A 25,802-nucleotide genomic window follows, 5' to 3' on the forward strand; every position below is an offset into this window, starting at 1 on the left:
GGCTGGGGTGGGATGGCAGTGGCTGGGGCTTTTGCAGGGGAACAGGGCTTCCCTGAATGAAGATGGGACAGTAGCTATAGAAAGAGATATTTAATACTTTTTTAAAAAAATTAGGAGTACAGTTCACTTCAGTACAGGCTGGAGCAGGGGGTGTGGGGTGTGGCCCCACATGCCAGGGACAAGCCACAGGTTATGGGGCAGCTGTGAAGAAGAATATAATTGAGCCCAGGCTGGAGGCCTCCCTTGCTGGATGGAGCTTGGCAGGGTGTGATGCAGAGCTGGGTCTATGGCCAGCCTAGCCTGCTGGTTGAAAAAGGGACTTGCCAGCTGCCTGTGTGGTCAGCTGCAGAGTCACATGAACAAATAGCAACGGAGCTGGCTTGGGAAAGTGCCAGGGACCTGGGAATGTCCACTCTTCAGGGCCTTTGTGCTTGGTCTTCAACAAGGCTGAGCTGGGTCTGTGGTCCCATGGGAAGTGTACATATTTGTGCCTTGTGCACTTGTGCATGAGCAGCAGGTGTCAGGTGTCTCTGTGCGCTGAGCTGGGGAGCTGGCCAGCCTCTGCTGGGGATTCCAAGGACCTGCCTGCCTCTAGGGAGCCTGGAGTGGGGGCATGGGCCCATCGCCAGCAACGGGCTGCGAAGGGTTCAAACAGCTGGAAGTTGACACCACCAGGAGGGGGATAGAACCTCAGGGTGGGCCTTTCTGAGTCTTAGGATTGGGGGGGCCCAGAGCAGAGGGAGGGGAGGAGGTCCCCCTGGAGGAACATTAGTGTTTCTAGAGCACCTTGGCATTAGACTGCTGCTGCACTGTGACTGGCAGCGGGGTGAAGGCGCTAGTCACTGAGGCAGAGGCACCAGCACCTGCACATAGCTGAGTGGGAAGAAGCCTGACTGGCCGTGCAGCATCCCTTCATACCAGTTCTCATCGATCTGGTTGGTAAGCGTGATGAGGTCACCCTCACGGAAGCCCAGCTCACCATCATTCTCTGGCTCAAAGTCATAAAGCGCCTTGCAGCTTGGCTGGTCCAGGGGGGCTGGGAACAGGAGAGAGGTGTCAGTGCACTGCAGATAGGCCAGTGGCCAGGGTGGGTAGAGGTGGGTCCTGCTTTGACACTTGAGGTCATAGGGGTCTCTGAATGGGGCGTGTAGTAGTCCCTCTCACCCAAGTTGGCAGTGACAACTTCTACCACAGACACTCACGCATACTCTTGCTGGGTGTCCTGATGGGCTTGTCTGCCGATCTAAATGATGAGGAAGCTAGAGAGGAGGGCAGGTGTGAGTGGGGTGAATAGGCCTCGCTCCATCCCTGCACCTTCCATGGGGGTTTGCTACCTGTGATCTTAGGTGCTGGGGCACAAGGGAATCCCCCATTGGGCTGTTCCAGCTCTCCAAGTTCGAAGGGCTCCCGGGGCCGGGGCTTGAACTCCCGCCTGGGTCGTGAGGAGGCTTCCTGCACCCTGCAGGAACATAAAACCCTGAGTGCCCACATCCCCTCTCCTTCCACTCTGATGTCCCAGTACCTCTACTGGCCCTAAACAAAGTCCCCTACCTCAAGTATCCAAACACTGCCAGTCACCCCTGCCCTCAAAGCCACCCAGGAAACTGTAGCCTGCCACGGAAAGTCAAAGGATGTGGACCTGAGCTGCTGGTCCAGCCAACTCCCCTGTCTTCTCATCTTGTAGCTCAGGCTACCAGTGCCATCTCCCATAGGGCCCTGCTCCCTCCTGGGAACCCCACTGCTACAACACACACACACAGCTCCAAGGACCCTTTATAGACCAGCACCAGCTTGCCACAGGCCAGGCAGGTTGGGTGCGCTGCCCATGTTCATCAGCAGAGGGCGTGTAGCAGCGGCAGGGACTGTGGGAAGTGGGAGGGAAGGCACTACTCACCTGCGCTTCAGCTTGTCAGCCAACTCCTCCAGGATCTGCACTGCCTGCCGGTGGTAGTCCAGCTGGGCATCTACCAGGGCTGACAGCTGGCTCACCTGCTCTATCTGCAACAGGGGAAAAGCCAGATGACATGGCCACACCCTCATCCTGGAGGTTCAACATCCCCTTCTCAGTAGGCAGCCCCATCTTCCTAATGGGATGGTGTCCTGGGTCCTAGGCCCTGCGTGGCACGCACATCGGTCTCCAGGAGGTTGTGCATACTGGTCTCCGCCACCTCCTTGGACTCCTCGAACTTCTCTAGGGCCTGGCGCAGCTCCTCGTCGGGGATCTTGCCCTGGCGCTTCTTCTTGTAATCAAAGTCAAGGCGGCGGCCCTCCAATTTCTTCAGGTGGTGCTGTGGGTGCAAACACGGTGATGGAGCAGCACAGCTGCATAGGGACACCATCCCCACTTCCCCAGGGACAGGACAGCACCTGGATCTCCTTCAGATCCTTGTCACACAGGTTCTGCAGTGGGTCAATGAAGTTCTGCTTGACCTCAATGTCCAGCGAGTCCTTCACCTCCGCCAGGCGCTTCATGGATTCGCCTGCATCTAGCAGAGCATCACCTGCAGAGAGGGGTGGCTGTCATGGCCAAGACTTCCTACTCCTGACTGACCCCATACTAAGTCAAGCAAGTCAGAATATGGCCAACAAAAGACCCTTCTGCCAGGCTTCCTTGGACATGGCCGCCCCACTCACCCAAGCCCTCAGCTGCCCCTTACCAAAGTTGGACTCTCCACCTAGTTCTTTGCCATGGCGGACCATGCACTCTCCCAACAGCCCCTCGGACTGTGGGTAGCCAGGATTCTTCACTTGGCCCCGGATCTTGGATACGGTGTTCAGCATAGTCAGCTTGGCCCGTGAGGCTGTAAGAGGACAGATGGCCTAGGTGGGCTAAGGCTCCTCTCCATACTAGATTGTACTGAGGCATACCCCAGATCAAGGGCCACATATCCCCAACTGGCCAGAGGGCCAGGAGCCAAAAGGCTGTCTCTGGGTGCACTCCCAAAGACCCGGCAGTTCCTAGAAGAGGGGGCCAACTCCCATACATCCCTCCCCTCCAGGCCTTGGGAAGAAGTCTTATCATCTGCAGAGGTCAAAGTGATCACAGCACTGTCGTCTGGGTTCCCAGAAATGGTCCCCACCTTCTCAACCTTCAGTGACCGTGCCCTGTCTCACTCTTGCCTGGGAAGACCTGGCCCTACTGCGCAGGGCCAGAAGGGGTCCTTGTGTGTGGAAGCCACCACACACAGAATGGAATGGCCATCATCACTTCAGTCCAGGGGAAGTCTGAGGAATCAGACATGGTACTCTCCTTCCCACTGATCTAACCAGAGGCCTGGGTCCTACCTGGGTTAGGCTGCAGATATTCTATGGTTCTGACCAGCACCTCTGCCACAGCCTTGCTGGTGACATCCACCTTCTGTGGAGAGAGCCACCATGTTAGAGCCATTAGATGCCAAGGTGGAGCTGGATGCAGGCTCTTCTGTGCTCCAGCAGGAGTGGGGTTCACCAGCCCCACACCCCAGTCCAGTGTGGAATCCTACCTTTTCCATCTCTTTAAAGTCATCATCCAGTTTGGTCCCTTCGGCCCCACCAACCTTCTCGCTGACCAGCTGTTGGGTACAAGGAGGAAGGCACGTGAGTGAGGGCACAGGAGAAATTCCTGCTGGCTTGTGGGGGACAGCTACTATGTCTGTCAAGGATGCAAACTCTGGGAAAGACAGACATGAGACATGGGGCACCTGGATGAGACCTGGAGAAGCCAACAGCGCTGGGGTGTGCTGTGACCCAGCACAGCACTGAGCACTGCCTCTGTCTGTGGAGATTGTCCCACCTGACCCTGTTACTTTGGCAGAGGCAGAGCACAAGCGCCATGGCAGCTCAAGCCGTGTGGCTGCTGCAGACTTCAGTATGCCTGATAAGGACGGCCCCCTCAAGGAACCCACAACTAGACTTACTTTGCAATCAGGAGCCTGCAGCAGAGTAAACACAGCTGGGCCCTAACCCTGCTGGACGTGGCAGAGAGCCCTGAGTGGTTGTGTCACTACCTGAATGCCACATGATGTGTGTCACCCCTCTGGGGCACAAGGCCCCAGTCTGCCCACCACAATCATCCTCTCTCATCACACCCAAGCCCCTAGGACACAGAAGCAGGGCAGCCACTGTCCGGGTCACCCTCAGTGAGGTGTGACAAGTCCACTACTAGCTATGGAGACAGAGGGTCCAATAAGCACTCTGTGGGGTAGTTCAGGGGCCCTTGATCAGAGGCTAAAGGCATGGAAACCCCACATGCAGAATGGCAGGCTGGCCTCCCAAGAGAAGGTACCAATGTGGCTTTCAGATGCCATGGTCTTGGTGTTCCTGATTCTGAGCTGTTGCTTGATATGAGCAAGGATTTTGCAAGGGCTGTGTGGTGCCCCACACAGGTAAAGACTTTGTAGAGTAACCTGGGGGGAAGTGACCTCCCAACCCTGTGCTTGTGAGTAGGCCTCTGAAGAAGGCTGCTATAGTCTCTGTCCCGTCCGTTAGACAGGGCTGCCCATGAGGGTCCCCAGAGCCTATCTTAGATCTCCAAATCTATGGGCAAGCCCAGGACAGGCCCCAGCAGGTGCATGGGCATTCCCAAGGAGACCCACCAGCTTTCACAACCAGTTTCGATTCTCCAGTCTCAGCAGAGGCAGGATGTCACTGACCACAAGGCCTGGCTCTTATGGTAAATGCAGAAAAGTGAGGCAGTGCCACAGCTTCCGGGGACTAGCACCTGGGCCTGGGTACATGGCATCTTAGGGAAGGCCGCAAGGCAGGAAAGGGAGCCCTGAGCACACTGAGCTGCTCTCTTAATGGTCCCATCCTCTGTGCCTTGTGATCTGGGGACCCAGTCTCCCCAAGGCCCAAGAGCTCCACTGCAAGCTGTACCCTCATACTCTAAGCCCTTTGCAAAATCACATCCCTCCACAGCTCGTGGGCAGGTACTGGCACAGAGAGAAACTGGGAAACTCAAGCCACCCACACTGCAGAGCCCGAAGACAGGGTGCAGCCTGTTTACAAGTCTGTGGTAGAGCCATCACAGCTGCCTACAACACAGAAGGGTTGTGTGGTGGCATGCAAACATCTAGGTTCCTGGCAGAAAGCTGCCTGCCCTGCAGAGGTCACCATCCCTGCCAAGAGCTACCTTGCTACAGTTCCCTTGGGGTGCAAACTGGGTAGTGCTTACCTAAGTCCAGGCCCCTGGCAGGGCTGATGGGTATGTGGGCATCATTGCCCTAGCAGGATTGTGCTGGGGAACCCTAGCACACCAAGACTGCTCCCACGTCTCTGGCCAGCCTGTTTCCACAGATTTGTCCCTTCTTAAGAGCACAGGAAGTCGTGGCCTGGCCACTCATGTTGGGTCTGCCTAATATGGTCTCTGTTGACAATATTACTGTAAACCAGGCACCTGGGGTTGGGATGGGGAGCACACAATGGAGGGACTGGCTTCCCAATGGGATCACAGAGACAAAGACACAGAGACAGTGTCTTTCAGAGCATGATACGACTATCATGACTGCATGGGACAGAGGAGTCACAAGGCAGGTGACAGGACACGTGACAGAAAAGCTAGGCAGAGTGGGGTTTCTGACAGGTCCATAGGGTCCACCCTGAAACACCCCTTTTTTTGTGACTTGGTAGCCATGAGGGTTGGGGGGGGGGGTGTTCAATCTGAGCAATAAAGATCATGTCACAAAACGGAAGGAAGAGTGGCTCCCTGCTGCATCCACTTACAGTCATCCAGAGGGTCAAAGTAGGGTCCCACTGTGTGTGGCTGAGCATGACAACTGTCTACAGAAGGTCATGCTGTCCAGTGAATGCAAGCACCTATGCCTCACACACTGCAGCTTCCAAGACTTCTGCTCCTCATGAGCTCCCTGCTTCAACCAGGGGCTCAGCCTAGTTTGGAGCAGGCTGATATAGGCGGGGTCATCAAAGGCCCACCCACTCCAATTTACCAATGTCAGCACCATGACAGACCCATTATCCACAGGGCTCTGGGTCCACCCACAGGGAGCCCATGTCAGCCTGGAGAACACAGGGCAGGATGTGGATGCTGTCTAGAAAGGAGATGAGACTAGAGAGGTGTATGGGAGCTGTGTCAGGCCCCTGTGATGGAGAGAGTGAGTGCACACAGCCCAGCCTTCTGTCCTTGCTACAGGCAGGCCCTGGCAATGTCACCACGAGGACCTCAAGGTTGGAGTTGCAGCCACCCTTCCTTTTTAGTTTACACCCCAGTCCTCTCTGCTTAGCATGTGTTGGAACCCCACATGCCCAAACCTAGCTTGTTACATTCCTGATACCTGGCTCCCGGTGGAGAGCCATCATAGGCAGAACAGGCATACTGAATAGCACACTGGACTCTCCAGAAAAGGGTCCTAACTCAATTATCTTCCTCAGTCAGGAGCCTCCAGTTCCCCAGTGTCACAGGAAGAAGGCCAGATTCTGACCCCTTGGGTAAAGCTCATCTGTAAGCTGCTCAGAGTCTCCTGTCTACATGCTAATATAGGAGGGAACATGCAAGGTGGTCAGCCACTGCTCCATGGAGTGTCCTGGTCCCCAGAGCTAGTGGCATGTCTTGGAGCCAGACAAAGGCTTCCATTGCTCCAAACAGCAATACCAGGATGTGGGGTGAAGTGTGTCAACAAGATCACACATCACAGGCTCTCATAAACAATTGGAATTTGCTAGTTGTGCAAGCCACTGCCTCCTTTTGTGATAGCAGTCATGAAGGAACTTCCTCTGGCCTACCAGGAAGCTCAACAGGACCCTGTGTGCCACCGGGGTATGGTGCTTCCCTAGAGAAGCCTTGGTGCGAGGCAGTGGCACCAGTTCAGTGATCACTCAGATGTCCCCATGACTAGATTGGGCCCCCAGAGGCACATGAAAAAGATAGTCCTCTGTTGGGCTGAGGCTCATGTGAGAACTGAGCTTTGGGAGCCGCAGGCTGTAGGCTCTCAGCTGAAGGTGTGTCATTAAGTCATGGGCTATATCACAATGTTCCAGGCCTCTCATGTTATCCCTAGACTCTGGGACAAGCCAGCTGTAAGAGGCTGGCAGCTGGTGCCAATCAGCTGAGCCTTGCTAAGGCAGTCTGGGGTCTCAGTTCTGGCTGAGACAGCAGAAATCTGCACACTTCCTGTTTGTCTCCCAAGACTTTCCGTAGTGCATCCTAACTCTGCTTCCTTCTGTCTACGCTATGGGAAAGCGCCAGGCTCTTGGTCAATTTAGCTTCTCAACTGTCAGGTGAGGCAGGAAAGACTGTGCCTTACATGCTGTGAAATCAACTTCAGATGAAAACTTGTATTAAAGAAAAGGAAGGAAGGAAAGAAAGAAGAAAATCCAAGCCACAAACAAATGAGGCCCAGTCCCAAGGCCCATAGGGCCTTTGAAGGACAGTCCCAGGGGTGCTTCTCACCCAAGGGGCTGCACAGCCTGCTCCAAACAGGCCTAGGAATGAGGAAGAGTTTCATGAATACAGGGCTGACTAAGAAGGCCTGCCTACCACCTAGGAACCAGTACCCAGTGCCCACTGCATGGCCCTGGGAGCATGGGCTAGTACCCCATGGGTGCTAAGAGTTGAGGTCCCTTATGTAGGCAAATCAGGGGGACAGATCTAAGGGCCCCAAGACCCCACCCCTCCCACACCCCAGTCCGGGCTGTCTTGTATATTGGAATCCACCCTGCACTTATGCAGCTCTCTCCAGCTGCACACTGCTGCCTTGGAAGCAGCAGGGTTGGGGCTGTCATCTAGTTCCAGTATTCTGCCTCAGCCTGACCACAGCCACCTCCCCCACCATGGCAGAAGGTTCTGGAAAGTCTGAGCAAGCTAGGCAGAATCTTGCTCTGCACCCTAGGGACCTGGCTCTGGTGGTTGGGTGGGGCTGTGCCACAGGATACAAAAGTAGGAATGACAGGTTTCTTTGAAGGACGAGTGGGATGGTCCAAACCCTGCTAGGCCATCAGGATGACAGCTCAGCCTCCCAAAGCTGTGTGACAAGTGACACATAGACAGGTCAGGGAGACCAGGTTCTACAATCCAGAGAGCTGCTCAGTATGCCTGCTCTGCCCACGATGACTCCCTACCAGGAGCCAGGTATCAGAAATGGAACAAGCTAGGCTTAGGCATGTAGGGCTCTACAGCGCTGCTAAGCAGGAAGGACTGGGGTGAGCAAGGGTGATGGTGACATTCCCATGCTGGGGGTCTGCTGACCCCTCTGTGCATGTTGTATTAGATGGCACTGTCCCCTACAGAAGAGACCATGAGCACTGGGTATTTATTGAGACAGTATTTATTAAGATAATGGACAAATGAATGACCTCGCCCTCAGTGTGTCAATGCCAAGTCACCTAGGTCTGATGACAGTGGTGGAGCACTTGCCCCACCAAGCCAAGGCTCACGTGTGCTTGCCAACAGCACCCCAGAACTTAGGCAATTCAGGGCAATCTGAGCTACAGACTGTGCCTCCAAAATGAATGAATGAATGAATGAATGAATGAATAATTAAAAAAGAAAAAAAAAAGCCTCTCCTACACCAAGCCAAGCTTCAGATGTTAGTGACACCTCCCACACTTACTTGTCAGAGTAGGGTGGGCTGTATGTGTCCTATCAACTGTAGCAGTGCTGTGCTAGCATGGCAGCAGGGGTGAAGGAGGCTGGGAAAGCCTCATGTCCCCACAGTGGCCACCTCATCCTTTCATGGCTCACTGCCTGTCTTCTCCTTTCCTTGTGAGCCCCCACTTCCCTGTCTAGGCAGTCTTGGTCTCACCTCAGGAGTGAGGCTAGGAAACGGCCGCCCCAAGGACACTGAGCACTGATGGATGCAGTGCCAGCTCCCCCTGTGTAATGCTGCCCAGCCTCAGTCCAGAGTGACAGCAGTGCCAAACCTTCTTGCCCTCAGTCCCAGTTGCACTACATCATTATGTTTGGGTGACATCTATGCTCACTGCCCTTCTCTTCCCACATCTGAATTCCAGTGACCATGTGCTCTGTGAGTCACTCATACCTTTCTACGGAGGCTGCCCATTACTGGCCCTGTCAGTCAGGCAGCACTGTAAATATCTGAGATGCTTGGATGCTTGTCAAGACACTGGCTAGTTAGGTCCCCCTGACTAGGTGTTGCTGGTCATACAATAACTATTATGTTTGTCTGTAAAGCTCAAGAGGGAAAAGACGTGAGACCTAAGCACACACACAACCAGCAGGGCCATAGGAGGTGCTGGGCCAGACTGGGAGGGAAGTGTGGGCACCTGTGTGGAAACAGCCAGACAAGAAGGATGCCAATAGCCTGTCAGGTGAGCAAGAGGGAACCCAGCATGGGACATAGTGCCATTAAAACTGCCAACATGTTCCTCAGGAGAGCACATGCAACCAGGCTCAGAGGTGCCCTACCCTCCTGTAACCCATACCCTTGGACACTGTGAGCTCCAGAGTCACTGCAGGAAGGAGTTAATGAGGTTATAGGGTGAGGAACACCCACAGGGTTAGTCTGGTGAATGTGTTTTGTGTATAAACCTCAACACATTGCCAGCTTCCTGAATGAACATTCAGCAGTGCCTGAGACGAGCGATTTATCCTCAGTGCCCAGGGGACAAGAGTGCAGAGCTGAAGGTTGGATCTACAAAGCATGGGAGGAGCCTTCAGTCAGTAACAGGGGTAAAGGCTCAGAATACTGGCTTCCATTCTCTAAAGGCCCAGGTATTGGTCCTGGTCCTTAGAGCAATGAGTGTGCCCTTGTTAGGAATGGTGGGGTCCCTAAAGCAAAAAAGGCCTATGACGGAGACTGAAACCTCCCAACTGAGCCAGAACAGACCTCTTTCAGCAAAACTGCCTCTCCCAGGCATGTGGTTACAGTGACTGAAAGCAGAGTGAAGATGACTTTCAGAGGCCAGGTCCCACTCAACACATCTCTCAAGCCACCAGTGCAGGGCCCTGAATTTGGAAAGACACTGGACTACTTCAGTCACAGCCAGCAGCAGCACACCAGCATCTCGAGCTCAGCTTCTCTGGCCTGTGAGGCTGATATGTCCTCATCCTGGGACACAAGAGCACAATGAGCACCACACTCGGGGACTGCCTGAAAAGCACACGCACTGACTGAAGCCTGGGAGTGTGGAGGCTTCGAGGCTATGGTGTCACTTGGTGGGAGGCTTGGGGAGCTGGGACCAGAAGCACTAAGAACACAGGCCCAGGTGCCAAATCTGTGAGAATGCCGATCCTGGGAATGCATGGGAGCTAAAGAAGGCAGATAAGCTAGAAAAGTAGAGGAGGCTGGGTGGCTAGAGTTCAAAGACAGGAGCCAGATTGGTCTCTGTCTTCAAACTCATGGTGATCTTCCTGCTCCTGTCTCCTGTGTGCTAGGACCCATGCTTGGGCCAGCAGGCCTGGCTCTCAGAGCACAGGACTGGCCATATGCCTGGGAGCCTCCCAAGCCTTTTCTGGTTTGCCAGCATGGGCAACACAATAGGGTGGGTGAAATATCACCTTCCACATGGTTCAAACACATTGCACCTGTGGCTCTGGACCTGGGTAGGGTCACACCGATGGAATAACCTGGTTATTTTCCAGGCTAGGATCACAGATACTAATATGGTCACAGCAAGCAGGCAGGGCTTTCAGAGAAGGCCTGGGCACCTGCCCAAGGGTTGGCCACATGATGATCATGTACTGCCCCACTGCAAAAACAGTGAGACTTAGAGGTATCATCCCCCTCTGCTAGGACAAATGACAGATGAGATGGTGACAGCATCTGAGCTCACAGACAGCTCATTCACAAAGCAGATTTACAACTACCACATACGGACATCTGGGTCACCACCTATCACCTCCTGCTGACAGTGCCCCATGCCATCTCAAGGTCTAACAGGACTCATTCTAGATCTCATCAGAAACAGCTTGGGCCTTACAATGAGGAAGGGAGGTGGCCCCTGTCTCCCACAGTCCTGGAGTACACAGGCCAAGGGGTACTTGCCACTCTGCCTGGCTCTGAAGAACAGAGGCAACACTAGCTATTAGTATACATGAACACAGGCATAGCCTGTTCCCCTGGTGAGGGTGGTACGGAGCCTTTCTGCAAGAGCCTCAGAGAGCACCTCTCCTCACAGCTGCCTGAGCCCCAGCAGCAGCAACATTATGTGCTGGACTGCAGTGGGTTCCTGCTGGCCATGGTGATGTCTGGACACTCCTTAAGGCAGTTGCCAGCAGAAGCCACTGAGTGCCAGCCGTCCCTCCAGGCCCTGCAACCTCACTGTCTGCAAAGCCTCATGTCTTCAATTGTCTTCAGACTCAATCTCAAACCTGCAGGACCCCAATTTCCCTGAGACCATGGGGGAACCGTAGTGTTAAGACACCAGGGAGTTAAGATGAAACTGCCAAGGGCCAGGTGACTCCCAGAGGTGATGCAGGGAGAACACTATCCCCATGACGATCCTTTTACGCTACAGAAGGTCAAGAGAAACTTCCCGGTGGGAATGACTGAGCTTTGCACAGTTCTTAACCCTGCCACACTAGGCACCCACTGTGGACCAGAGAATTTACTCTCCACTCTCTCCCAGGCACCTGAAACTTCACTTACCAAATCCTGGCAAGGAAACCACCAAGGCTCCCCTCCGCCTTTTGTTCCCAAGTTCTAGGGATGGAGCCAGAGGCCCTGCCCACACAGGGAGATTCTGAGTAGGGGAGAGGGCTTTACACATAGGCCACGACCCCGGCCCCCCACTGGGGACTTTGAGGGGTGGGGCTCTGCCACTATGTCACACCCTGGAAGAATCCATTAAAGGTAGATTTAAAATGGAGTTTTAGGCTAGACATGGTGGTAAACAGCTGTGATCTCAGGACTTGGAAAGCTGGAACAGGACTGTGAATTCAAGTTAGGCTGGATTAGAGTAAGACTGAAGAGTAAGTAACTAAAGCAGTTCCTGTGAAGAGCAGTCAGGCTGTGGAGTGAACAGGCACAGCACATGCAGCTGGTGAGGCTCCCGAGCTCCTGCAGAGGGCCATGTGAGTGCTGGTGGGCAGGCTGGGGAAAGGCAACTGGAGTCACATTCAGTGCTGGGACAGGGGATGAGGGCGTGGGAGTGGTGGGTGCTGAGGAGTGGCTCACAGAAAGAATGGGAGGCCAGGAGGGACCTAGAGGACAAAGTGGTTGCAGATGCTCCACAGGGAATGCCAGGCAGTCTAACCATATGCAAGTACATGAGATGCAGTCAGGCCACCTGGATGAAGGGAAGTAGGTCTCTGGGCTAGAGGTGGTCTAACTCATGGAGACCTGAGCCAAGGTGTGTGGAGACTGGTGTTTTCCAGCAGGGTGGCCTAGGTCCTCCAGGGAGCTGGCTGTTCCCAGGCTGCTCTGCCAGCTCTGGGTCACAGTTACTGCTGTGACACCCTGTAGCCTCCTATAGCCTAGCCTAGCAGGCCTCTCTCCTGAGTCCTAGAGATACGTCCTAAGGCCAGAGCCCTATAGCCAGGCTAATTTCTCTGTAAGACCAGTCAGACTTGCTCCTGGCCAAGTTTCAAAGGACCTAGGAACTACCCACTTCACTCAAGCACTACGTGATCCTAAAAAGTCAGGCCAGGGACATTGTGGGAGGCCACAGAGCAGAAGCCCCATTCTTAGCTCTGAGCAGAAGACCACCTTGGTGGTGCCTGTCCGCTGGTGCCAAAAGCATGTCTTGGCATAGCCTGCCTCTAGGAGCACGCTGAGCAATACCAGAGCACATTGGATGCCATGAAGGTGAGACTGAAGTGCTGGGTGCTCATGGGCAGAAGGCTGTCCTCCAGCAAGCCCTGAGACACCAGAGACAGGGTAGATGGAAGGAGGGTAGAGGACCAGGGATGTGTGAGCTACATAGAGTCACCTCACAGAGAGGTAGGGTAGAGCATAGCACAGCCTGGGTAGGGTATGGGCAGAGCTGTGAAGACTGGTCTGATGGACTGTAGAATACCTACCACCAGTGTGACCCTCAAAGTTCTGGGCAGAGATCTGAGAGGTTCCTGATGCTAGGGGACCCTAGAAGCCTTGGGACCGATCTGCTTTCTCACGGACATGTCCTTCACCTTGAGCTGCTACACAACTGGGCACATTTTCTGTGGAGGTCAGGACCCAGTTCAGCGCGGGACAGTTTTCACTTGTGATCCAGGAAAAGGCAACAGGGCACCTGTTACTTGTGTCTCCCTGAAATGCTGAGTAAGCATGCTGGTCCTCAAGGGTCAGCCACCCTTCCCACACATGGGGGGAGCAGGGTAGGGGGAGAAACAGCAGGGAAGGAACCCCAGCTATGGGACTACTCCAGAGAGGTCTGCTAGCAGGTGCTGAGTCAGGGCCTGGGAGGAAGCCACAGCTGTGGTCCAGAAGTGCTTGGGAAGTGTCTCATGACCCCTTGGTCCAAATCAGCAGGTTTTCTAGGAGCTGAGCGGAAAAGGAAAATGAGGCATCCTGCAAGCTGTATGCAAGGCCTACAGAGGGCAGGAAGAGGGAGCAGAGGCCCCTACCTAAGCAGCAGAGAGAAGCTGAACAGGGCAGCTGCACTTCTCTCTGGCTTTCCAGAGAGAGCTCAAAAAAGGACCAGACAGTGGCAACTCAACCCACTACACATCCATACACCTGTGAGCCCAGCATTTGAAAAGCCGAAGCAGGAGGATGGCCCTGGTTTGGGTTTGTTGTTAGTCTAGGTGATAGAATGAGACCCCATCTCATAAACAAAGTCCTTAGAAAAATAAAAACAAGTAAATAGGGAATGGGATGGCTCAGTTGGAATGGTCCTTGATGCATTGATCCTTGGCTCCCATGTGAAAAGCTGGATATAAGGAGACAAGCAATCTCCAGGGGGGACCCCCTAGGCTGCCAGGCTAGTCGCCAGGTTCCAGTGTTGGATGGTACCTGAGGGACAACACCTGAGTTTGACCCCCACAATAAATATATAAAGTGGCCTAGAGCTGGAGTTGGGGGTGCCAAGCCTAAGCCTGGTTCTATGCCCCACCCCCACAACTCCTGTGGTCTCTAAATTCCCACAGGGGAAGTGGGCTGTAGAGTGGCAGAGAGGGTGTAGCTATGTCCTGGGTTCCTGGGTCAAAGGCTCTGTTTGGTGGAAGGGAATGGACACACATGCAAACACACATAGACATATGCAGGTGCACTGCATGCATGCATATGTAACAGGAGCCTCACTGGAAGAGCCCACACTCAAGCACAGGGAGGACAGACAGGTACTAACAAGAGAGATGGGCCAACAGGACTACGGTGGTGGGGTTTACAAACCAGATGTGACAATCCTCAGGGACTGCTGTGAAGCCACAGACTGGAGTTGCCTGGACTGTCTTGGTATGGGATGGGAGGGGGTGTCTAGCATACCTACTACATAAATGATTAGTTGGGTGCTGGGAGCCCAGAGTTCTGACTCAGGTGGACTTTCAGCTTACAGATTAAACGTGGAGGAAATCAAAGCGGAGGCCAGGGTGTAGCCCAGTACTCAGCTGTACCCATCTCCAGAGGAGAGACACCAGACATATCCCCAATCTGCAGCCCCTCCTAGCCCTTAAGCCCCATGGGAAGTTAGGGCTTCTGCAGCAGGCTGGGACATAGGCAGCTCCAGCTCAGCTAGAAGCCTTAGGCACCGCCATGGGGGCAGGGTACTCACACCAAGCATTTGCCTGGTACTTGGTAGGCACTGGGCAGTCTCTAGAAACAAACACACACACACACACACACACACACACACACACACACACACACATCAATGGAAAATGCAGTTGGTAATTTTTTTCCTAGCTCTGACCAAACAATCTTCCTTTTCAAATTCAGGCAAAAAAAGGGGCTAAAGGTGGATGGGGTGGGGGTAGGGGCTGCATTCCAGGCAGCCATGAGCTCTATTCTTAGTTGTACTCCACTCCATCTCTAAGCTGCTACAAAATGATCAGAAAACCAGCCACCTCAGGCTAGCAGTCAAGACACCAAAACAAACTTCTGAGCCTCGGGCCACTTCCATCTGCATCCAGACTTCCTCAGAACCCATCACCAGGGCGAGAAGTCAGAAGGGACCACAACCAGAATACCTGTGCTGCCTGAGCCACCATCCTTCCACTTCCCCACCTGTAACAAGTGAAACTTTCAACTTCCCTCACAACCCAAGCTCATTTTATACATGACATAGCTTGTGGTTTCTCTTTCTTACAAGAAAAGATAATCTGGGGACTCAGGAATCTACCAGAGAGGTGTTATTTAGAGAAAAGAAACACAGGAGAGGGACCCAGGTGAAAGAGTAGAATGCTGACAACCTGGGAAACTTCTGCAAGAGGCTGGGCTATGGGCCATCTATGTACAACTCTATTTTTTTGTTTTGTTTTGTTTTTTTGTTTTTTGAGACAGGGTTTCTCCGTGTAGCTCTGACTGTCCTGGAACTCGTAGATCAGGCTGGCCTCGAACTCAGAAACCCACCTGCCTCTGCCTCCCAAGTGCTGGGATTAAAGGTGTGTGCCATACTGCCCAGCATGTGTGCAACTCTTGAGAGCTGGCTCAGAGCTCTCTGGGCCAGGGCCTTGGAGTGTCTACATAGTAAAGTGATCCTTAACTGAGATGGGCTCCCAGGTCTGTAGGTAGGTTGGATGGGCAGCCCTCCAAGTGGGAAAGAGTCTAATGGCTGCCCTGTGAGGGAAGCAGCAGGGGAGGGACCTCCGGGAACTCCATCTGAGGGATCTGGGGCCACAGGCACTGAAACAGAAGGACAGCCACAGAACCCAGGCTGGCAGCACACCCTAAGGAGTTCAGGCATGTGAGGTCTCTTGCCTCCTGCACAGATTCAACCAACTCAACTCCATCTGGGAGTGTGTGCTTCAATTTCCAACATTCCCGCACTTCCTTCTTTAGTCTTCTGTACCCCCACACTAGCCTCCCTGCGAGGTCCACAGATAGAGTTCAGAAATCTTTATCCTTAGGCAACTGCTGAGCCATTCTCTTCAGCCCTTGGGTGACAGCACCAGCTGACTGCTCCCTCTTGCTGGGCCTCTCCAGACTGTGGGGAGAACCTTTCTCACAGGCAAGGCCCAAGCAATTCCTTACACTGTTGCTCATCTCTCTGTGGAATCTATTCGAGCCAGCTCCACACCCAGGATTCTCAGACTGAACTGCAAAGCCACAGGATTAGCACATCTGGGGCTTCTTGGGACAGAAACTGGGCAACAAACTACATGATCACAGACCTCCCTACATACCCTTAGAACTAATACTATTTACCAGGCTGGCCCTCAACTTGTAACAAAGCCAGGGCTTCCTGCATGGTAGGCAAGTGCTCTCTACCAACTGCACTACACACCCAGATCATCGGCTGCTGCTTTGAGATATGAGAAGTTCTTACTTTGAAACCAAGACTCGCCCCAAACTCACATCTAAAATCCTGCTGCAGCCTATCAGAGAGTGGGTGACAGGCTAAGCCAAGAGCCCAGACCCCATTCTGTCCTCTGCATTTTGAGAGCTATTGAGGAGTTCTAGAAGAGGAGTGTAGCCACTCCAACACCATGGTGGGGTCTAGCCTCTGAGCCGAGACTGGCATTGGAAGGAATGCATAGACAGAAGACAGCCTTCTCCAGACACACTAACACCAACCTTCGTGACATCTAGGGCATCAGACACAGCAGCCAGGCTGTCTCCACAGGCTTCATTTTGAAACAGGTCTCACTAAGTGGCTGGAACTCACTTGGCTTTTGATCCTCCTGCCTCAGCCGCCAGAGGGTCTGGGGTTACAGGCCTGCCGGGCTTTCCAGTAAGGTCCCATAGCTCAGGGTAGAGCTCTTGCCAGTGTGGTGAGGCCCTGGGTTCCAACCCCAGCACACATCCCTCAAACGAGAGAGAGAGAGAGAGAGAGAGAGAGAGAGAGAGAGAGAGAGAGAGAGAGAGAGAGAGAGAGAGAGAGAGAGAGAGAGAGAGAAAGGGGGGGGGCTCGAGCTCGAGTGCAAAATCGACCAAGCAACCTGAAGGAGGAAAAGGCATAAGAAAAGAAACCCAAAACAGACAAGAGAAAACTCAGTCATGAACTTGGCAATAAACTCCTGGGGAATTTATCATACAAAACCAATCTGGCCAGTGAGGCATGGTGACAAACTCAGCACCGATGGGAGAGATGGGAGGATAATGAATATGATGATGATGATCTGGCCTGACTGAGATAGAGACGAGTGAGAAAACAAGAGTTTTCTCAAGCAGAAACCTAGGACATATAACTTAGTCCTAGCACAGAGAGAGGTGAGGGAGCAGGCTCGCTTGAGTCCAGGAGTTCAAGGCACATATAAAACCTTCAACACACAAAGGCATCCTGTCATCCCAGCACCTGAGAGGCAGAGGCAGGAAGATGGAAACTTCTGGGCCAGCCTGGACTACGCAGCAAAACTTTGTCTAAAAAAAAAAAAAACCAGGCAGGCAGTGGTGGCACATGCCTTTAATCCCAGCACTTGGGAGTTCGAGGCCAGCCTGGTCTACAGAGTGAGTTCTAGGACAGCCAGGGCTACACAAGAAACCCTGTCTCAGAAAACAAAAACAAAAAAAGGTCTGGAGAGATGGCTCAGCGGTTAAGAGCACTGATTGCTCTTTCGAAGGACCTGAGTTCAAATCCCAGCAACCACATGGTGGCTCACAACCATCCATAATGAGACCTGACGCTATCTTCTGTGTGTCTTAAGAGAGCTACAGTGTACTTGCATATAATAAATAAATAAATCTAAAAAAAAAAAAAAAAAAGAAAAGTTCCAGAGGGACATCACATGTCTGAGGACATCTGTTGTCAAGATGAATGTAGCTCCTGCCTGGGGTAGGGTTTATACAACAGAGGCCAGGATGCCCACCCTAGAGAACTCCTGAATGTCAACACAGCCACAATGGAGAATCTCAGTTCAGAGTCATGCTCTGATTAAGCACTGAACCCAAACCACCAAGTACCCAGGAATCTATAGTAGGGTATAGCCATACAAATGTATCTTTCAAAGAAACATACATATGTTTTAGAAATGGGGACACAAAACCTGACACATTTTGTAACTGCAGACGCCTGGAAAATTACTTTTCACTGTCTCTTTTCAATTTGGCACAGTGTCTAAAGAGATTTTTCTTTTTTCTTTCATTTTTGAGATAGGGTCTCCTTATGCTATGTAACCCTGGCTGGCCTCAAACTCAGAGATCTGCTTACCTGACTCTGCCTCAAGAGTTCAGGGATTAATGATGTGTACCACCTAGTGAGTGAGAATGTTTGTTTTTGTTTAGGTTTTTTTTCCCCAATCCGTCTTAGAGACACTGGAGAGAAAAAAAAAAAAGAATGGAAGACTGATTATTTTTCTAAGCCCTGTGTGCACTTGGTAAAAGTGTCCATCAAGATTTTTTTGGATAACAACCTAAACAAACATTTTCTGTAGCCTGAGGCTATGTAGTTGGACTCTCGGAGGCGTAGCCTGGAGACTTGGGGGTCTCGCCTTCCATCCTGTGGTCTCAGGAATCGAACTCAGGTTGAACAGCCTGACAGCAAGCCCCTCGCGGTGGAGCCCTCTCGCCGGCCCTCCAGAGCTTTTTGAGAGCCTCCTAGACGCGCACACCCGGTGTCCCCTTCCCCGCTAGCCCAGGCCAGGGGAAGCCAGCTCGGCTCGGCCGCGGTCCCCAGAGGCAGGCCCGAGCCCAGATCGCCTGGCCTCGCCTTACCTGGCTCGCCTTGTAGAACTGCTTCTTGAGCCCCGCCACCGACATGCCGCCTGCCGCCGTCAGGCCTCCCGCTCCAACTCCGGTTTCCGCCGGCGCCGCCGAACCGACTTTCTCCCTCCGCGCGCACGTCGGCGCCGCCACCGCCAAATCAGCTCGCCAGCTCTGCGCCCCCGCCCCAAGCCACCTCGACCCGCCAGCGCGCACGCGCGGCCGGGATATTGCACGGCAACCGCACACTTCCGGTGACGCCCCCATGTCGCCTCCCTGCAACCGCAGCCGCGCGCGCTCCGCCTCTCTGCGCATGCGCGCCCTCTGCAGGCCAGAGGGAGTATCGCCGCAGGAGGGACGGCGGAAACGCGACCACACCAACGAAATGAGGGGGCGCCTAGAGAGGCCAGAAATGTGTGTGCGTGCGCGCTGCAGCGCTCTCTAGCGTTCAGGAGTAGATTTAAAGTCAAAGTCAGTTTTAATTATTTTATTTGTGCATGGGGAGAGCGGACCGGGATTTGCCAGCGAGAGTGTAACAAAGCAAAGTAAAATGAAATCTCTTAGGGGCTAAAGGGACGGATGGCTCTCCAGGTAAGAGCGCTCGCTGCCCTGGCCGAGATCCGGAGTTCAGTACCTCGCACCCACAGCAGGCGGCTTGCTCATAGCTCTCTGTAACTCCAGCTCCGGGTCAGCCCTCTCCTGGCCTCCTTTAACTGCCCTCAAGTACACAGGGTCACATATATACCCATAAACTAAAAATGAATATGAGGCTGGGCAGTGGTGGCACACGCCTTTAATCCCAGCACTTGGGAGGCAGAGGCAGGCAGATTTCTGAGTTCGAGGCTAGCCTGGTCTACAGAGTGAGTTCCAGGATAGCCCGGGCTACAAACAGAAACTCTGTCTCGAAAAAAATAAAACAAACAAAATGCATACGAAATATTTTTTAAAGATAAAAATAACATAAAAACTCAATCTAGGGTGTCTCCAGTGCTTTTTTTTTTTTTTTTTTTTTTTTTTTTTTGAGACAGGGTTTCTCTGTGTAGACCTGGCTGTCCTGTAGACCAGGTTGGCCTCGAACTCAGAGATCAGCCTGCCTCTGCCTCCCAAGTGCTGGGATTAAAGGCGAGTGCCACCACTGCCCGGCCAGAAAGTGTTTTGAGCTCTCTCTGTTACTGTGATTAAATGCTCTTACTAAAACAAAACAAAACAAAAAAATGCATGAAACAATGAGGGGTTCTCCAAGGCTGGAAAGTCACAGGGGCAGGGGGCTGAGGCAGCTCAGTCAGGAAACGGAGAGGTGTCTGCTTGGTGGTCAGTCCCTTTCTCCACTTACAGGGAATTCCAGTCAGAGGATGGGGTGTCTACAGGCACACCCAGAGGCCCCAGCCCAGCTGGTTCTAGATTCCATCAAGTTGACAGGTGACAACTCACAGAGGTCAGGGAACAGTTAAAGCTGCATCTTATATTTCTCCAGGACCTGCCTGGCTCTTCTCACTGCAAATCAATCCCTTTCAATAGTCACCTCGATCCTAATACGCCTCCAGCTTTCTCTCTGGGGTCCTTCCTTCAGTGTCTCCCTTCTAATGAATCACCCAGGCTAAGCCTCAAACATACTGTATAGCCAAGGATGACCTTGAACTCCTATCCAAGCTCTTCCACCACTCAAGTGCTAAATCCAGGTGTGCACCAATGAGCCCCACTAGAAACATATTCTGATACTGTAGCTCAGACTGCAGCTGTCTCCTGCTATTTTCAGTTCCATTGGCTCATTTCTATACTGTGCCAGCTATAGGACATCATTGCTTTTTTGCACATTAGCCCCAAAGTGAGCTTCCTCTCATCATTAAGACAGAAAGAGGACTCCAATTGTAATGATATCTGTGATGGCTTGTATATGCTCAGACAGGAAGTGGCAGTATTAGAAGGTATGGCCCTATTGGAGGAGGTGTGTCACTGTGGGTGTGGGCTTTACGACCCTCATCCTAGCTGCCTGGAAGTCAGTATTCTACTAGCAGCCTTCAGATAAAGATGTAGAATTCTCAGCTCCTCCTGCACTATGCCTGCCTGGATGCTGCCATGTTTTGGCCTTGATAATAATGTACTGAACCTCTGAACCTGTAGGCCAGCCCCAATTAAACGTTGTTCTTATAAGAGCTGCCTTGGTCATGGTGTCTGTTCACAGCAGTAAAACCCTAACTAAGACAATATCTCTTCAATGAGGTCTCCCCACACTGACATATGTACCTTAACCTTTCTTTCAACTGTTACAAATTTCAAAAAATATATAGACTATGCCAGGTATGGCAGTGCATAGACCTTTAACCCCAGCACTTGAGAAGCAGAGCAGATGGAGCTCTGAGTTTGCTGCCAGTCTGGACTACATGCCAGTTACACACCAGGCTAGCATGACATGGAGATTAATAATAAGTGGAGGTAATGAGTAAATTTTAAAGCAGAAACAGGAAAATGGTTAGGGTTGAAATTGGTGAAAATTTGGAGTGATTTCATGAACACAAAGATATCTGGAAGGTTCCAAATGACTCAAAGGCTTGTACTGCAGTAGATCAAAAATTATGTAAATGTGCCATCTTTACTGCTCTTGAATACAGGAGCCTTTATAAATAGTTTGGACTATGACTAGTTTCTGTTTCCTTTGTTTTTTGAGACAGGGTCTCATGAAGCATAAGCTGGTCTCACCTCTCTTAGTGCTGCAATAACAGACCTGGGATACTGCGCCTCCTTTTATAAACAGAACTGATGGCTAGCCAGGGATCGTAGCACGCCACCAACTCACAAGACCCACTCAAGGGTGTTCTTTATTTTCTATGTTTTGATATGGCTGAGGTTGGCTTCAAACTTGGGACTTAGCTCACCATGGCCTTTAACTCTGAATCTTTCTGCCTTCACCTCCCAAATGTAGGACTGACAGGTACTTGACAGCAGGACTAACTCCACCCGACCCACACAATTCAATCAAATTATATTCTGCAGCAAGTCAGAGATTTGATGAGGTCCTTGATACTAGAGCATTCCTTACCTTCACTGAGCCCATGACCCAAAAGCAATTCATACAACTAATTCATTAACTAAATAACCTGCTTACTAGCCACAACTTCAAGAAAGTTGTTGCAGGCACTTGAGCTGTTTGCAGATGAAGAAGGAAAAGGTTTCTTCCTCCACTTAACCAAAAAAAAAAAATTTAGAAACTGGTGATTGGGTTCCAGGCCAGGAAGGGTACATAGTGAGAGTCTGTCTCAAAAGAAAAAAAACAAAAACAAAAAACAGAGGCAATTACATTTTTTTTTAATACATCGTATCTGGCTGTCTTGGAGCTTGCTATGTAGACCTGGCTGGCCTTGAACTCAGATCCAGCTGCTTGTAAGTCCCAAGCACTAGGATTAAAAGCATGCAGCACTAGACTCAACAATTTTTCAATTAATATTCTTCAAAGTAATTTACACGAAAAGAAGGAGTTTATGGTTTAAAAGATTTATAACCTTACAATAGAAAATATTCCTAATTTTAAAATAAAGCAAATTGTTAATTTATTAGAAAGTGGTTCATCATTTCAAAAAAGTAACATTTTTAAAGAGTTTATAGTTAAAAAGGGAATTAATGCAAGAATTAAAATTAAAGGAAGTAATCCTCAATTTTAATTACAGTGGCTACTTTCAACCCGTCACTTATTATACCTTAGTTCCCATTACTCTTGTAATACGTAATTTCAAGTTGTCACTACTAATCTAAACGTACCCTTCCCACCTCCTTGAACGCATATGGCCAATAAAAGGGTGGTGGGGGTGGGCAAACGCTGATTTTTTTAGATTGACATTTCTTAGGACCAATAGAAATGCGGGTCTTCTCCAGCCTCTCCCAGCCCACCGGAAAGGAGCCCTCCTCACCCGCCTCCCGCGGGATTTTCTAACACAGAGGCCGAAGCTCTCGCGAGGACGTGCTGAGCGCTCCTCTTTTTCCGGAGGCTTAACTGTCACGTGGCGCGATCTCCTCCAATCGGCGCGCGGGCCGCGGTGGTTGCCGCGGTTCCCGCCAAATACGAGCGCGGCGGCCGCGGCGGCAGCAGAAACGACCCCGGCGGGAGGCGGAGCGTGCAGCCGGGCCGCCTGACTGAAGCCTGAGCCGCCGTCGCCGCTGTCGCCGCCGTCGCCGCCGAGATGCTGGAGGAGCCGGAGGCCGCGACGCGGAGAGCCGCGGGTGGGTGAACCTGCCGGGGCCGCAGCCTAAAGGAGCGGGTCCACGCCCAGGTGGCCTCGGGGCCGAGACCTGGAGAAGGGAAGGCTCTTAGAGAGGACACGGAGGCCTCAGGGAGTAGGAAGAGGCAGCTCTGCAAGCCCCCGAAGGCATCTTGTGTCGCCTAAATAGCCAGAACATGGAGCAGATAGGGAAACTGAGGCACCGGGTCGGATCTGATGGGTCCTGAGTGCATGTGTCCTCTTGAAATCACACTTGCTCTTGTGGCAGCAAGTGGAGAAACTGAGGGCAAGGAGAAGAAAAGTCAGTTGTACAAGTTAAGTCCGTTTGTGAATTATTAAGAGCAATTAGGACCTTTGCAATGGGTGGGGAAATTGAGGCCTGTGGTCACTTGAGCCCGGGACACCAGAGTAGCAGCAACTCTGCGGGGCAGGGCTACTCCAGGAAGGTCGGTTTGGGTGGTTAAGCATGGCCAGGAACCCTTTCTGGATCCTGAAAGGGGTCCTTTGTGAGTGGTATGGACCAGTTGGGTACATGTTAGGAGTCTTTGTAGCAGTGCTGCAGGCTTCTCGAAATGTGGGGTGCCTGTTCCCCACTGAATTGTATCCCCAGTGTGGGTGAATGATTGAGGGGCTGGAAGGAACAAGGACCATCCTGATAGACTTAAGATTTTTCCAGTTGAGCACCACTGGCTAGACAGTCCTTCTGGGTACAAGTCTGCAAGCTTGGAAATGAGGGATATTGGAGATGAAGAGCAGCACCCTCAGTCTCCATCCACTACTGGGATAACTCTGGCCCCTTCTACAGTTCTGATCATCAAAGATATACCCCCCACTCCTTACACACACACAGCCTGGTATCCCAGGAAGGCTGGAGCTGTTCTGACTGGGTTGAGAATCTTATGCGGACATTAATATTCGTACAACTGCCTGGACTGTTATGGAGTGTTGCTTTTGTTTAACCAAGGTGGACCGTTTAAGACCCACACTATTGCTCTGGCAATAAAGACAAATTTGGTATAGTAGTTCATAACCTGCAGTTCAGCATTCTAGAAGCTGAGGTGGGAGGATGATGAATTCCAGGTTGATCTGGCCTCCGACCACCTGAATTGTATCCTGGGAAGAAGAGAATCAGTTACACAAGCCTCCGTCCAATAAATTAATTGAAATGGCATAAGAATTTTAAAGAAAAAAGTGTCCTTCGAAGGGGAAGAACTTTTTTTTTGTAATAGAAAATCGAGGAGTTGTTACTTTTCTTCCATTTAAATGAGAAGAAGGAAGCATGTTCTGGGAGTCCAAGTCTCTAAGTTGGTGTGCATAGGCTGTTTCCATTCTGGATAGCTGAGGTTGTAGGAAAGCTCAAGTTTGAATTACATGGAACATTAGCAAAATGTATGGGAATTCTCCCCAAATGATTGATGGAGTGTCTGTCCACCCAGTCAACTGTGTTTTGGTTTGGTTTGGTTTGGTTTTTCGAGACAGCGGTTTCTCTGTGTAGTCCCAGCTGTCCTGGAACTCACTCTGTAGACCAGGCTCGCCTCGAACTCAGAAATCCGCCTGCCTCTGCCTCCCAAGTGCTGGGATTAAAGGCGTACGCCACCACCTCCCGGCCCAAGTCAACTGTTTTAAGGCATTTACATAATGACAGGTTCTAATCTAGGCATGGTGGCACACACCTTTAATCCCAGCACTCAGAGGCAGAAGCAAGTGGATTTCTGAGTTTGAGACCAGCCTGATCTACATAGCAAGTTCAGAACAATCAAGATTATAAAGAGAGCCACTGTCTTAAAACCACCAAAAAGACAGGCTCTATTAATGGGCCGATGTATGTGGATTTTGATGTGCTTACATATTTCTACGGCTTTAAATTTATCTTAGTGGGAAATAATCTCTCTCATGAAGTCTTTAATTTGATATTTTTTGTACATATTAGTTTTAGACCAGGTCCCCACTAGCCAAGGCAGGCCTCTACCTCCCAGTGTTACCATGCTCTAGTTTTTGCAGGGCTGGGATGGAACTTAGATCTTTATACATGTTAGGTCAGTATGCTACCCGCTGAGCCCAACCCCAGGTTCTTTACTGTGTCTTGACATGAATACAGTTTCTGCAACAAAATGTGTTCATTTCATCCAATTAAGAATATGATGCCTTCACTTAAAATAGTTTTTGTTTACTTAGTTTATACGTCTGTGTATGTCTGTGCACATGAGCTAGGTGCCCATCGAGGCCAGAGAGGGCACTGGATCCCTTGGAGCTGGACTTTCGGTGGTTGGTTGTGAGCTGTTGGATCTGGGACCAAAACAGCAGGTGCTTTTAATTTCTGATCCATTTATCCAGTCACACTCACTGTGTGTATGAATCAGTTCTTTCCTTCCCCTGTGTGGATCCAGGGGATTGAGCTCAGGTGGTCAGGAGGCTTGCAAAGTGCCCCTCCCTACCCACTGAACCATCCTGTCAGCCCTCACTTGACCTTTGGGACATTTTGGGCAGTTGAGTCTTAACTGACCTAGAAGAAGGGCCATAATACATAAAACATAATACAGGTTTCTGAGTTAGGACTCAGGAGGGATTAGATCTAGGGTAGTATTGCTCAGTGTTGACATTTTGAGCCAAATAATTTTTTGTTGTGGGACTGGCTTGTTGATTGTAGACTTTATAGGGAGTACCTGTATAATATCTGAAGGTGAGTAGCATCCCCAAACCTTCCGCAGCTATCAAAACTGCCTCTGGGGCCTGAGGATGGGGCATAAGGGTCAGGGTAATTGCTTTTGAGCCTGACAGCTTGGGCTCTGTCAATAGAACCTACCAGTAGACCAAGAGAACTGACTCTTGTGAGGTGTTCTGTTCTGTGACATACCATGTGGTGATGTGGACTGCCAGGTGCACACACAGCAAACAAAAATCCATAAAGCTGCGGGGGCTCAGCGGTCAAAAGCACTGACTGCTCTTCCAGAGGACCAGAGTTCCC

General features: G+C 51.5%; 2 protein-coding genes across 4 annotated transcripts in view; one reads left to right on the forward strand and one right to left on the reverse strand.

The window, feature by feature from the left end:
- Nucleotides 1-75: 75 nt before the first annotated feature.
- Sh3gl1 (SH3 domain containing GRB2 like 1, endophilin A2) lies at nt 76-18,869 on the reverse strand. The gene is made up of 10 exons (XM_031346485.1): nt 18,639-18,869; nt 3,483-3,551; nt 3,286-3,358; nt 2,658-2,801; nt 2,368-2,501; nt 2,130-2,288; nt 1,895-1,998; nt 1,335-1,459; nt 1,203-1,259; nt 76-1,036 (listed from the first exon to the last, which is right to left on the reverse strand). Exons 1-10 carry the CDS (start codon nt 18,681-18,683, stop codon nt 840-842), a joined length of 1,107 nt encoding a protein of 368 aa, XP_031202345.1. The 5' UTR covers nt 18,684-18,869; the 3' UTR covers nt 76-839.
- Nucleotides 18,870-18,981: 112 nt separating this feature from the next.
- Chaf1a (chromatin assembly factor 1 subunit A) overlaps nt 18,982-25,802 on the forward strand; it is a 30,016-nt gene continuing 23,195 nt past the window's right edge. For 2 of the 3 annotated variants that reach the window (XM_031348676.1, XM_031348677.1), the window contains exon 1: nt 22,631-22,838. In XM_031348676.1, coding sequence (XP_031204536.1) covers nt 22,799-22,838 — 40 coding nt within the window. In that variant the 5' untranslated portion in view covers nt 22,631-22,798. Of the gene's footprint in view, nt 19,218-22,630; nt 22,839-25,802 lie in introns of those variants that run through there. The other variant, XM_031348678.1, reaches the window with a different exon arrangement.

The sequence above is a fragment of the Mastomys coucha genome, unplaced genomic scaffold (genome assembly GCF_008632895.1).
Source record: "Mastomys coucha isolate ucsf_1 unplaced genomic scaffold, UCSF_Mcou_1 pScaffold3, whole genome shotgun sequence".
In the NCBI taxonomy this organism is placed as follows: Eukaryota; Metazoa; Chordata; class Mammalia; order Rodentia; family Muridae; genus Mastomys; species Mastomys coucha.